Genomic DNA, 14780 nt, shown 5'->3' with positions numbered 1-14780 from the left:
TTTGAAATGAGTATGTGCACGTTTTAAAGTTTAGAGTTCATGGACGCTGTATTTTGATCCCTCAAGACCATCCTAATGTTGTTTCGATGTGAAAATATCGCTTAAAAAAAAATTTGAGTGAAAAATCACGGTTTTTTTCCAAAAAATCGACTATAACTTTTTTGGACTTTATTTATGACAAATTCTGATGGCAGATTCTGAAAGAGCAAGAAATTTTACATCAGAAATGATGTTGCTAGAATTTTTTCAAGGCCATTAAAATAAAAAATTAAGCCACTGAAAATTGTTCAAAAAATGTGTCCGCCTGGACGTTAATGGGTTAACGGGAGTAACAGGGCATAAAATGCATACCTTGGGGAAGATCCGAGCGACGATCCCGATAAGAAAACAGAAGATACGTCATACGATTTATGTAGTAAAGGATGATTTTCCGATAGAATATGAGGGAATCCTCGGAATTGATTTTTTAGAGAAACAAAGAGCAAGATGCGATCATGGGAAAAAACAGGTGAAAATCGGAGGAGTAGAATTCCGATTACGCCTATATGAGAAAATAACTTTGCAGCCGCGAAGCGAAACAATAATTAGAGCTGTGACTGACCGAAATCAAATATGCGTAATACGTTCCGAAGAAACGGAACCTGGAGTCTTTGTAGGATGTTGTTTAGTGCGGCCAAAAGAGAATGAATGCCCCGTGAGTGTAATCAACACCACGGAAGAGCAAGTCGAGATAACGACACCGCTTGTCACTATCGAGGAAGGAGCAGCAAGCGACTCCGTATACACGTTCGCTCGAGAATCAGCTGACGCGGAGGAAGATCTACCCTCGCGGGCGGCGAGAGGCGAACGACTCCGTAAGCAATTGCGAACAGAGCATTTAAACAAAGAGAAGAAGAAAACGCTTGAACAAACTTTCTCCTTTGCGACGACTTTTGTGACATTTTCCATTTGGAAAATGACAAACTAACGCACACTACGGCGGTGGCACACGAAATACCTACTTGCATAAACAGTGCGCCGGTTAATATGCGACCATATCGCTTGCCGGAGAAGCATAAGGAAGAAGTGAATCGCCAAATAAAAAAAATGCTGACCGACGAAATCATTCGTCCCAGTACAAGTCAATGGAACGCGCCGCTACTAGTCGTTCCAAAGAAAGTCGACGCCTCAAGAAAACAGAAGTTGAGAATTGTCGTAGATTTTAGAAAGCTGAACGACCTAACGATTGGTGATTCTTTTCCTTTGCCTAATATCACAGATATTTTAGATCAGCTGGGAAATGCTAAATATTTCTCCACGCTGGATTTGGCATCGGGATATCATCAGATCCCGATGGCGGAAGGAGATAAATGCAAGACTGCATTCTCGATACTTTATGGTCATTATGAATATAATCGAATGCCATTTGGCCTCAAAAACGCCCCCGCAACGTTTCAACGTTTAATGAATTCCATTTTAACGGGGTTGCAAGGCCTGAAATGCTTAGTTTACCTAGACGACATTGTCATCTACGGAGCAAGCTTGAAAGAACACAACAAAAGACTCAGCACTGTACTAACGCGGTTGCGGGAGAGTAACTTGAAACTGCAGCCAGACAAATGCGAGTTTCTGAGAAAGGAGGTAATCTTCCTAGGGCATATCGTTACAGAGCAGGGAATATCGCCGGATCCCTCGAAAATCGAAGCGGTTATGAAATTCCCGACACCTCGAAGGATGAAGGATATACAATCCTTCCTCGGTCTCGCAGGATACTATAGAAAATTCATCGAAGATTTTTCGCGCGTTGCGAAACCGCTAACGCAGCTGACAAAGAAAGGCGAAAAATTTATTTGGACCGAAATCCAGCAAAATGCGTTCGACATGTTGAAAAATAAATTAACTACGGCACCGGTACTAACGTACCCGGATTTCAGCCGAGAGTTCAATGTTACAACGGACGCGTCAGATTACGCAATAGGAGCCGTGTTATCGCAAGGCACGGTGGGACAAGACCGGCCGATCGCGTACGCGAGCCGCGTGCTGTCGCGAGCCGAACAGAATTACAACACAACAGAAAAGGAACTATTGGCCATAGTATGGGCGGTCAAACATTTCAGGCCGTATATCTATGAAACCAAGTTTAAGATAATCACAGATCATAAGCCACTAGTATGGCTATTTAGCGTAAATGACCCAGGGTCACGACTTATTCGGTGGAGGCTGAAATTGGAGGAGTACGATTACGAAATCGTACACCGGGCCGGTAAAACGAATACGAACGCAGATGCGCTCAGTCGGAATCCGACGGATGACAAAGAAATAAACTGTGTTGAACAGAGAAAGACAGAGGAAGAGCGCGAATATACCGCTGAAGAGAAACGCCAAATTATTTTCGAGTATCACGATACTCCGATAGGAGGGCATCAAGGGGTTGAACGAACCCTGAATCGAATTAGGCTGTTACATAACTGGAAAGGAATCACAAAAGACGTAGAAGACTACGTCCGGAAATGTGAACATTGCCAAAAAAACAAGCTAAGCAGGAAAACGAAAATGTCCCTAATAATTACGGATACCCCTGACAGACCGTTCCAAAAATGTGCGCTAGACATCGTGGGACCACTCACGGTGACGACCGCAGGTAATAAGTACATACTGACCTTTCAGGATAGCCTAACCAAATTCAGTAAGGCCATCCCGTTGCCGAACCAGGAAGCGGCGTCGGTGGCAAAGGCATTCGCGACTCGAATCATAGTAGAGCACGGAACACCGGAAAAGATCCTGACGGATCAGGGCACAAATTTCACGAGCGAACTATTCAAAAATGTATGCAAGTTATTGAAGATCACAAAGATTCAAACAACAGCGTATCACCCGGAGAGTAACGGCGCGTTGGAACGTTCTCACCGTACTCTCGCGGAGTATTTAAGGCATTATATTATCGAAGAACAGTCTGATTGGGACGAGTGACTGCCCTACGCGATGTTTGCGTACAATACGACACCGCACACAGCCACGGGATTGACACCGTTTGAGCTCATGTACGGGCATCGTGCCACTCTGCCCACAGCGCTCACGAAACCGCCGAAACAAACGTATTCGTACGACGATTATGCGCAGGAATTACGAGAAAGATTGCGCGCCGCGAATCAAATTGCGAAGGAAAACGCGCAACAAGCGAAACAACAAGCCAAGAAACAATACGATAAAAGTGTAAAAAGGGAAATCTTCGAGATAGGGGACAAAGTCCTGCTTTACAACGAGGCCTTGAGAAGGGGACGCTCAAAGAAATTAGAATCCCAATGGGCAGGACCTTACACGATTGTGGAGAAGCATAACGAAGTAAATTTCACAATAAAAAGGAGACGGAGAACCCTACGCGTACACGCGAATCGCCTTAAACATTTTGTGGAGAATTAGCCATAGAGCAAAAGCAAAAAAAAAAACGGGGAATTAACAGATAGCGATAGAAATAAGAAAGCGTTAATAAATAGAAAAAAAACACTTACCTTAAAACAAAGAGTAAGGTGGGGGAAGCTCCACCACCGTACGCTGACCTGTCCGCACGTACAGGGTCACACGAAGTCTTCGGTCCGGGCTAGGGAACCGAGGCGTGATCGCCGCGTTGATCCGCTCCGTAAGGGACCGCCGGTCCGTAACCGACCGCCTAGGTGGCGGAGTGTCGGGGGGAGTACGAGGCGTGCGACGGGCAGCGTTCAACCAATACGTGCGTAAGCACGAGTCGCACACACTAGGCGCGAAATACAAATTGCAATACAGGCACCTCATGATTTGGCAAACGAATGCCACGAGGACTCTATACAAGCGTATCCGACGGAAACTCGGAGCGCACTAAGAACTCGTAAAAAGATTAGCGATGGCGTAACGAAATGTAAGGCAAGGATTCAAAGAATAGTAATCCTTACTTCGCAGGTTACTCGCAACATGGTACCAGGTGAAAACGACACCGGTACCAACACACCCCCCATACCGCTGGGAAGAGTTCATTCACACACCGGGAATCTACTACGAGGAGATAGGACTGCTGAATCAAGCGGAATCGGTGTGGAGACTGGCAATAAAATTAGATATCGCTGCGATTGGTGTAAGAGTCCGACAGGTACAGGATCACTTAAAGAGAACCGAAGATCGATGCGGAAATATATTATCGGAAAACGTAAAACAAATGTGCCAAAATATCCTACGAATTATGGAGAAGGATAATAAAATGTTGACAGTATTAGTAAACCACCTGTACGGATTATATAAGCCAATAAATAATAAGCGCGGATTAATCGACGCCATAGGCGTGGTAGGAAAAACGTTGTTCGGAGTAATGGACGCGGACGACGCAAAGTTAATAGATGAACAAATCAGGTTAACGCAAAATAACCAACAGACGCGGTCAAAAACCAGCTCAAAATAATAAACGCAACACTAGGGCACCTAACAAAGGTAGAGCAGGCGGTAAACTATAACGAGCACTTACTATTAAATGTTAGTCGTAGGACGGAGTTACAACTAGCCAAATTTACACTACGGGAAGACGTGGACGAACAGCTACTCGTCCTGATGGCAATTATTGCCGATCTGGTAAAGGATGTAGAAAACATTACCTCACATACGCGCACGACGGGCTGATTATGACCCGCCTATTGCCATTGGAAACAATTATAGCGGAACTACGAGAAGCCGCGACACAATTAACCAAGGGTTTACATTTTCCGTTCAGGATACAACTAGAAAACTGGCAGTCCATTCAGAAATACATGAGGGTAAACGCGTACTACACAGACCCGAACATATATACCATACTCAAGTTTCCCGTCATCGCGTACCCGTCATATAAAGTCATAAAAGTAATTCCTTTTCCCACACCGGAGCAGGATAATGTATTTACATTCCTAAAAGTAAACCAGCCCCTGATGGCAATTGACAAAGAAAATCATCACTACATGCTGCCGTGTGAAAAGGAACTAGCGAAATGTGTCCGGGAGGAATCGACGTTTACATGTGAGCGAAACCTACCCGTGTACAGTATTAGAGCAGACGCACCGTGCGAGGTGCAAGTGTTTACAAATTTGCCAGGGCAACTCCGAAATTGCGAACGAAAACGCGTGTTAGCAAACACCACACTGTGGATAACACTAACCGAATCGCAAACGTGGCTATACGCAACGCCAAAAGCACAAAAAATAAATATAAAATGCAGCAATCAAGCGGAACAGGGAATTGTAATACGCGGGACCGGGAAAATAACGTTGGAAGGAAATTGTAAACGACTCCTGATGTCACGCTAACGACGCAACAACAAATCTACGCCGCGAATATACAGGCGCACTTACCCGAATTTAACTTGACTCTCGAGCCGCCCGACGAACATCTTACACACCGGGAACGGCCACGATTAAAAACAATTGTAAAAAACCCAACCGAACTCGAAAAATTAAGCGCAGAGCTAGATGAAATAAATAGACAATTAGAGAACCAGGATACGATAGTCATGAATAGGTACGCAATGCACGCCGCGAGCGGCGGCGCAACCACTGTAGTAATTATAAGCGTAATATGCGTAATCATCTACATACATAAGAAATGCAAGAAAAAAGCAACAAGGGGTACCCGCGAGGACCCATACTCGAACAATGACGCGATGATGTACTAAACAAATAGACTAGATGGATAGAACAAACGAATAGATAATAAGAAATAAATGTAAACAAAAGTAAGCAGAAAATAAAGAAAATGCATCCCTCATTTCCTTTTCTTTGGGGGGGAAGAGTGTCACGGGCCGATTACCGTGACACGGATGCGACAATTATTAAGAAATACGCGACCTAAATTAAATCGGGAACGCCGACGAAGCGTTCCGAAAAATATATTATGTAAAAATAAAAATAACTAATAAGGATGGTTGCGCGACGGCGACCTCGTGGTAACCGAAAAGTAGTACGCTGACACAGCAACGCGATCGCTATAAGTACGCGCGACGACAATAATTGTTGATAAAGGCCAACGACCTTGGCTGTCTTTAGCTAGTGTTTGGACACCTTGGATGATCCTAATGCCGACAGTACTCCAACTTTCAAGCTTCATAACTCAAGATTTATTTCATAAAAAAATATTTTATTTATGTGTTTTGGAAAGTTCTCGAGGCGTGCTATAAGAACATGTAATGAAAAATTGGGGGTTCCATTTAAAAAATTCAAAGTGATCTTGTCCTGATCTTGACGACGCCACTCAGGGTCAAACCAATGTTATCATCTTATGTCCCCCTCGAAGTCCTACAACTTTTATCTGAAACATTTTTTCCTAGTGTGCTTATTTTTCGAGATATTCGACTGGATGGATTAAAATGGTCCACCCTGTATATATATACATACTACTTTCAAATATTTTTTAATTTTTATTCCAAATTATTTTAGATTATCCAGAGCGCGTCGTTGCTCAGAAAATGCCTTTGGAGTCTTGGGAGCAAGATTTCAAATTTTTAGATCAGCAATGCGTTATGATCCTGATGACGCATCAAAAATTATATTAGCTTGCTGTTGTATACACAACATGTTAAGGACTGAAGTAGTGGGAAGGCATATGTATACTCCTTCTGCATTTATTGACGAGGAAGATGTGCTTATGCATAGATTTCAGCCCGGGGAATGGCGACAAGAGCCTGCTCTTGGAATGATAAATTTAAGAAATCAAGGAGGCAATCGTCATGCTAATGCTGCTTTGCAACTCAGAGACGATTGGTGTAAATACTTTACTGAAGAAGGATTCCGTGGCAAGAATATATGATCGATAATTAAATTTGCAATTTGCATCTCATTTTTATTTGTATCGTATTTTGTATTACATATATTTATCCATAAACCAAACAAAACTTACTTGTATCACATATAATACTTATCTATAAAATAAAAGTTATTTTTATCGCATTTTGTATTACAAATAACATTTATACATAAACTAAACAAAACTTATTTGTATCATATTGTTGCGCTCGCGGACGTTAGTACGCGCACTCCGACTCGTCACACGAGACACGCGTCCGTAAGGAAACGCAACACACGTTCGTTTTATAATAAGGAACTTTAATGAGAACACAACTTTACAATAAGAACAGAATAATTCGTTTAAGCACCGGGAACACGTCCAAACGGTTTGACAGTCCCGCGGTAACTTCAATTCTTTCCTTGTTGATTCCCGTAGCAACGACTCGTTGACGGGAATATTCGATTCTGCTTCTCTCGTAACTAACGTCAGCGGACGGTAGCTCCAAAATCCACGACGCTCAAGGCACGGGCGCAACAATATTATTTGTATCATAATATTTAGTATCACAAAATCTATAAAGTAAAAGTTTAAAACGACCTGCTGTTGATGCGCGGTATAGCTCGTCGGTATCGGAACGGGTGGCAGGGATCGCCAGCAGGTTCAGGAGAGAGAGTAGCGGAACAATAACGAAATCGAACGAATTAGGTATAAGTTAACAAAATAAAATATATTCCGCAAATAAAATAAAATAATAGTACATCGAATAATAATCCATCGCAAGATATAAAAGAAACCCGAAAACAATAAGACATGGAATAATGATCCGTCGCAATATATAAAAGAACCAACGTGAATCGCGGGGCGTTCCCCTATGCGGATTACAGGGCCCGATAGGGGAGCGATAATAACTTAAAAACACCGCGAAGAACTAGTTGTAATAAAAGAAGAAAAGGAAAGTCCGCAATTACTCTAAGTATCGTTAATCTCGGTCGTAATGCCCCACGCCGTGTTTGTTCGTAACTCGTGGCGCGCGCCCGGAGCGCGGGGTGGTGCGCGGCGCGAGCGCTCGGTCTAACGACGCGGTCACGCGCTCGTGGCGTGTGCGGGCGTACCCGATTGGTGCGCGCGTACGGCGCGCGGGCCGTACGCGAGTTCGTATCTCCGCGCCCGTCGAAACCGAGGGCAAAGTCTAGGATCGTGTCGACGGAAAATGGGGAAGCGAAGCGTCCGAGAAACGCTCGGATCGAGGCGAAGTAGCGCTTCACCCTTGTATCGCTCCTCCGGGTGCGAGGAATTTGGAGTGGCCCCTGCCGAGAAACGCTCAGCCAGGAGCAGAGAAACGCTCTACTCCTGGGTATTTCGGGGCCACTGTGCGGATCGTATCTGGAGGTCTGCGAACCGAGACGCCACCGAGAATCGCTCGGACCGAGGCAAAGCCACTCTTTACCCCGGTGTCGTCGGTTCGTGAGACGGTCAGGAACTGGTAGCCTTCCTGGCTTCGGAGCCCCTTATATACTCTCGCATTCGGCCGCAATCGGCTCCGTTCGGTGGTTTCCGGTACCGTTACATGATTTACGGTAATGTCTTTGTCGGCTGGCCTTAAGTCGCCAGCCGACGACCTTTGGAACGCTTAAAAAATATGGGGCGCACCGCGCCTTCTTCGCCCGACAATTCGTCGGTCGGGCGGCATCCGGCGGTTGTTCGGCCGGGAACGATGCACTTTCGGGGGTGCATCGTTACAAGTTATTCGTATCGCAACAGTGTATTGTATTTGTATTACATATAATACTTATATCCGTAAATCAAACAATGTGTATCACGTGTACTTATCTATAAAAAATAAAAATAAAAGTTATTTTTGTATCGCATTTTTATTACAAATAACATTTATCCATAAAATAAACAAAACTTATTTGTATCATATTTTGTATCACATAAAATCTATAATGTAAAAGTTATTCGTATCGCAACAGTTTGTATTACATATAATACTTATATCTATAAATCAAACAATGTGTATATCACGTGTACTTATCTATAAAAAATAAAAATAAAAGTTATTTGTATCGCAATATCACATGTAATACTTTGGTAAATAAAAAGTAAAAAATATCATAAGATATTAATATAAATGCGAATACGCTCAAGAGATATTAATAGTCTGCAAGACATTTCATAATATCATGTTCACATCGTTTACGAGTCAGAGAGCTCATTTCCCGTAATCTCGCTGCTACAAAATTTCCAAAATATTCTACTGAATCATTTTCAGATGTGCATTGATTTGATAGTGTCTTAATGGCTCCAATTGCCTCTTCTACTAATGATCCCTTTCTTTTTTTAACTGATCCTCTTTTTATGTATATGTTTTTTTTGTCCGAAGTTGATTTTAAGTTGGCAGGAGAATGTATAGTTGCTGACAGCTTTGCTGTTGATGAACTTGATAAACCAGATGAACCACTATCTAACTGAGAATTATAAAACGAATTTGATAAATTCTTTGTACTAGAACAAGCTGAAATTTCATCTAAACTGAAAATTTCCGGAGAATCAAGATCATGCTAAAATTAAAAATTAAAAAAATAATTAATAAAATTAATTATAAGATTTTGCCGAGATTTGCAATAAACCCTCACCTGTGTATTATGTAAATTATATTGTGTTAGGTCTATAAAATCCTTCTCTAGATATTCAATATTTTCAGAGTTATTTTCTTCTATTATATTATCAGTATCAATACCTATTACGGATTCTGTGTTGTCAGAATATGAAGTATTTATAGGAGTTTGTAAATTAGATGTACTTTCTGCCTGAACACATGATTTTTTTAAGAATTTTAATCGACCATACAGAGCCCATTTAGGTTTATAAATGTCTTCGGAACTTTTTCCACTACACCTTTTTTGTGATTCACGTTCTTTCCGAAAGTTTGTCACAAAAGTTTGCTTCATACTAGTAAAACGATGTTGTACCATATCAGCTGTAAAATATTAAAGTGGTTAATTAGCATACAGATAATAACATTTGTTTAAGAGAAAAAAAAGAATCAGGTATTGTTCCCTCTTTCTCATACATGCTGTTTATGCTAATATATGATATGCTCGATCTTATCTACGTCTATATATTCAATACAATGTGTAGGGTTGAGAACACATACACATGCACTTCCGTTCCTTTACATATATACTCCATGGCTACGCCATATTGTCGCCATTATCGACAACAGAGTTCCTATCTACAAAACATATACTCATAGTTCTTCTCCGCGATCCGTAGACATTATCGCCCTCATTCCTTTTGTAACTTCCAATAAAGCAAGTTGTTGTGTTATACGAGTGTCTGTACCGAAATCCTCTGATTCCCACTCTTATGTAGGATAAAACCCCTACATAATTGGTGACCCCGAAAAGTGTTTTCTACCGCGAACATATATATCTCGCGAGTTAATTGTTAAGAACACGTGCCAAGATGACGACCGCACGAACGCCGACTCACACCCTCGGAGAATCCAGCGAGCAAACAGCGCTCGAGGACGCGACCACGCCGATCATTTTCCGACCGCCAACAATACCTCGCCACGAAGAATTCGATGCAGAGTTCAGAAACGTTCGTCTGCCGACGTTCTGGAAAAATCGACCCAAGCTATGGTTCGTACAATTAGAGTCAGAGTTCAGTACATATCGCGTGAGATCCGACGATATTAAATACAGTGCCGTTATAAGACACCTCGATGAGAACACGATGATCACCGTCGCAGACGTCCTGGAAAACCCGCCTGAAAGCGATAAATACAAACGTCTCAAGGACGCCTTGATTTTGAGATTTGCTGACTCACACGAAAAACAAATGAGAACGCTCCTGCATGGCATCGAGCTCGGAGACAAAAAACCATCGCAGTTGCTACGTGAAATGAAAGCGCTCGCAGGAGAGAACGCCACCGAAGGCCTTTTACGCACACTATGGCTACAACGGCTGCCATCGCGTATTCAGGAGATGCTGCTAATTTTCGATGGTGCAAACTTAGATAAATTAGCAGAGTGCGCTGATAAGCTCAAGGAACATCCGACGTCCATCGACATCCACGCAGTGCAAACAACACCATCAAGCTTGGAAGATGCTGTACAACAAATATTAAAACAGATGGCTGCACTAACGGCCAAAGTCGAAAAATTTACGAGACGAAGCCATTCACGGGGCCGCTCTCAAAGCCGCAGCAGCAGCCGCTCACGGTACTCAAGCAAGACACACGACGCGAACAAAGAAGGTCAGTGCTATTATCATAAAAGATTTGGCAGCCAGGCGCGCAAATGCTCACCCCCCTGCAACGCGGCCAAAGTCATACAGGGAAACGAATAAGACCGCCGACGGTAGGAGCCACCAGCGACGGTCTCGAGGTATCACCCCGGCTTCACGTTACCGATAAAATCACCGGACTAACGTTCCTTATTGACACAGGCGCAGATATATCTCTGTTACCAGCATCAAGATCCAGAGAGACTGCAACAGCAACGCCGCTCATTCTATACGCAGTAAACGGCTCTCAAGTCAAAACCTACGGCCAGAAACTACTTTCATTGGATCTCGGCATACGCAGACCAATCTCGTGGCACTTCACAGTAGCTGATGTTTCGCGTCCCGTCATAGGAGCAGACCTACTAAAGACTTATGGTCTTATTGTAGATATCCAAGGTGAACGCCTCATAGACAGAATTACACTACTAAAAATTCCAGGTTTTAGACGCCGAATCAGTTATGTCGCCGTCAAAACTCTGGATTCCTCGTCGGTGCACCATCGCATATTGGCAGACTTCCCGGAAATTACTCGAGAACCTCAAATACCTACCGAGAGAACACATGGGATCCACCACCATATCGAGACAAGGGGCCCTCCCGTTGCTAGTCGTCCTCGCCGACTACCTCCGGATAAACTCAAAACGGCAAAAGCGGAAATTGAGCACTTAGTCCAACGCGGAATCTGCCGCCCCTCCAGTAGTCCATGGGCAGCGCCGCTACACCTCGTACCCAAGAAGCAAACCGGCGTATGGAGACCATGTGGGGACTACCGTGGCCTAAATGCGGTAACCACCCCAGACCGCTACCCACTCCCTCACGTGCACGATCTCACCAACCATCTGCATGGAAAGCGCGTATTTAGCACGCTAGATTTAGTGAAGGCGTATCATCAAGTACCTATTTTTGAAGAAGACATACCGAAGACCGCAGTTACTACACCCTTTGGCCTATTTGAGTTTGTAACCATGCCGTTCGGCCTTCGTAACGCCGCGCAAACCTTCCAGCGCCTCATGAACAAGGTCCTACAAGGGTTAGAGTCCTGTTTCTGCTACGTGGATGATGTGCTAATAGCGTCGACTGATGAAGAACAACACGAGAAGGATCTCCGCCAGGTGTTTCAACGACTTCAAGACGCAGGCATTACCATCAACCCAGCGAAATGCAAATTCGGACAAGCGCGGATTGAATTTTTGGGACACGAAGTCAGCAGTGAGGGCATTAAACCGATGGTCGACAAGGTAAATGCCGTTATAAATTTTCCACGTCCTGAAACGTTGGTTCAACTCCGCAGATTCCTGGGGATGATAAACTACTATCGCCGACATCTTAAGCGAGCAGCCAGAAACCAAGCTCCACTCAACAGTTTACTCAAAGACAGCCGCAAAAATGACAGACGCCCCGTACCCTGGACTGCAGAGTCCATAAACGCCTTTAAGATGTGCAAGGCGGAACTCGCAAACGCCACGTTACTAGCTCATCCACTCGAAGGAACAACTCTCATACTAGCTACAGATGCATCGGACACCGCCATGGGAGCAGCTTTGGAACAAAGGAACAATAATACAACATCGCCAATAGCATTCTTCTCGAAAAAGCTTAGTGATACACAAAAAAAGTACAGCACATACGATCGCGAGCTTTTAGCAATATATGAAAGCATAAAATATTTCAAGGACATCCTACAGGGTCGCACTGTCGTTATTAAAACAGACCACAAACCGCTGATTCATGCATTCAAGCAACGTTTAGACAAAGCATCGCCACGACAAGCGCGACAACTGGATTTTATAGCACAGTTTACAACGACCATAACACATGTCGCTGGCGAAGAAAATGTTGTCCCGGACACCTTGTCCCGCATCGACGCCATACAAGTTCCTGTAATTACTACCACGGAAGAATTAGCTGCAGAACAGGCAACGGACGAAGAACTGCAACAGCTTATCTCTGGTGAAACGGCTTTAGAACTCAAAGAATTCACGCTTCCGGGATCCACAACCCCTCTGTATTGTGATTGCTCAAGAGGTGCCATTCGACCGTACGTGCCCAAAAACCTGAGGAAACGAATCTTTGATACCGTCCATAGTATGGCACATCCCAGCGGTAGAGCCACCAGCCACCAAATTCGACAAAAGTTCACATGGCCTGGGATTAACAAGGACATCGCGCATTGGGCCCGCACCTGTCTACATTGCCAACGCAGTAAAATTCAACGCCATGCACGGAACACACCAAAAACAATCCCAACGCCAGACCAACGGTTCCACCATGTACACCTCGACCTCATTGGACCACTCCCTGAGGTAAGAGGTTATAAATACTGCCTTACAATAATCGACCGTTTTTCCAGATGGCCAGAGGCCATCCCACTACCTAACATGTCAGCACAGACAGTAGCTGCAGCATTTATGGACAACTGGATTGCAAGATTTGGCACGCCCGCCATCATCACCACCGATCAAGGGAAGCAGTTTGAGTCTAGTCTGTTCCAGGCTCTCTCCAAGTTCTTGGGCAGCAAGAAGACTAGGACGTCGCCATATCATCCGGCTTCTAACGGCATAGTAGAGAGATGGCACCGCACCTTGAAGTCAGCTATAATGTGCTACGAGAACGGCCAGTGGTTGGATATCCTTCCAACAGTCCTCTTAGGCCTACGCACGTGCCTGAAGGAAGACCTCAAATGCTCTCCAGCCGAGCTAGTTTATGGTGCTCCGCTGAGAGTTCCCGGAGAATTCCTTGAAAACCTGGATCCGACGGAAGACACCGAGACGTTCGTCATGGCGCTGCGCAAACGCATCAGACAACTTCGCCCGCAGCCAACAGCACATCACGGAAGACGGACAACCTTCAGACATCAAAATTGGGACCAAGCCACCCACGTATTCGTCAGGGAAGATGGTGTAAAGAGATCGCTGCAACACCCGTACACGGGACCATACCGGATCATCCGCAGAGAGAACGAACAGCTGTACATCATCCACGTCAACGGCAGAGACGTCGCACTATCCACGGAGAGGTTAAAACCAGCCTACTTACCCTGCGATTATGAAGTACCCGAACGGCCACAGGAGGAACCGCACGAAGACGTGACTAGGGCATATAGCATTACAAAAAAGACTAGCTGTGATAAAAAAGTACAATTCGCATCTATATACATAGATACTTAAGGGGGAGTAGTGTAGGGTTGAGAACACATACACATGCACTTCCGTTCCTTTACATATATACTCCATGGCTACGCCATATTGTCGCCATTATCGATAACAGAGTTGCTATCTACAAAACATATACTCATAGTTCTTCTCCGCGATCCGTAGACATTATCGCCACCATTCCTTTTGTAACTTCCAATAAAGCAAATTGTTGTGTTATACGAGTGTCTATATCGAAATCCTCTGATTCCCACTCTTATGTAGGATAAAATCCCCTACAATAGCGACTACTCGCTCTCTCTTTTCCTCAACTTGAATATAGTGTAAGCGATTAGCCAGTATTTAAGCATTTCAAAGTTGGCGCGCCTGATTTACCGATATCAGCGCGCCGGTTACAAGCAATCGATATGATCGATCGCTATCGATCATGATTATGCGCGCTGCGTTCAGCGGCGCCCCCGTCGCTAAGGGTGATTGCTCCATTTTGGAAATCGGAGCAACGGCAGACGAGTACTTCCAATTGTCGGAGTCAGACGTGCGGGCTGACTCCTCCGGTTTCGCGCCGGTGCTCGTACTCATAGT

General features: G+C 44.3%; 1 protein-coding gene across 1 annotated transcript; it reads right to left on the bottom strand.

The window, feature by feature from the left end:
• Positions 1 to 8906: 8906 nt before the first annotated feature.
• On the bottom strand, positions 8907 to 9728 carry LOC105449099. Its single transcript, XM_011688097.1, has 2 exons — positions 9390 to 9728; positions 8907 to 9314 (listed from the first exon to the last, which is right to left on the bottom strand). Exons 1-2 carry the CDS (start codon positions 9726 to 9728, stop codon positions 8907 to 8909), a joined length of 747 nt encoding a protein of 248 aa, XP_011686399.1.
• Between the last annotated feature and the right edge of the window lie 5052 nt (positions 9729 to 14780).

This window comes from Wasmannia auropunctata, unplaced genomic scaffold (assembly GCF_000956235.1).
Source record: "Wasmannia auropunctata unplaced genomic scaffold, wasmannia.A_1.0 LD336078.1, whole genome shotgun sequence".
NCBI lineage: Eukaryota > Metazoa > Arthropoda > Insecta > Hymenoptera > Formicidae > Wasmannia > Wasmannia auropunctata.
The sequence above is the reverse complement of the archived record's forward strand: the minus strand, read 5'-3'. Positions and strand labels throughout refer to the sequence as shown.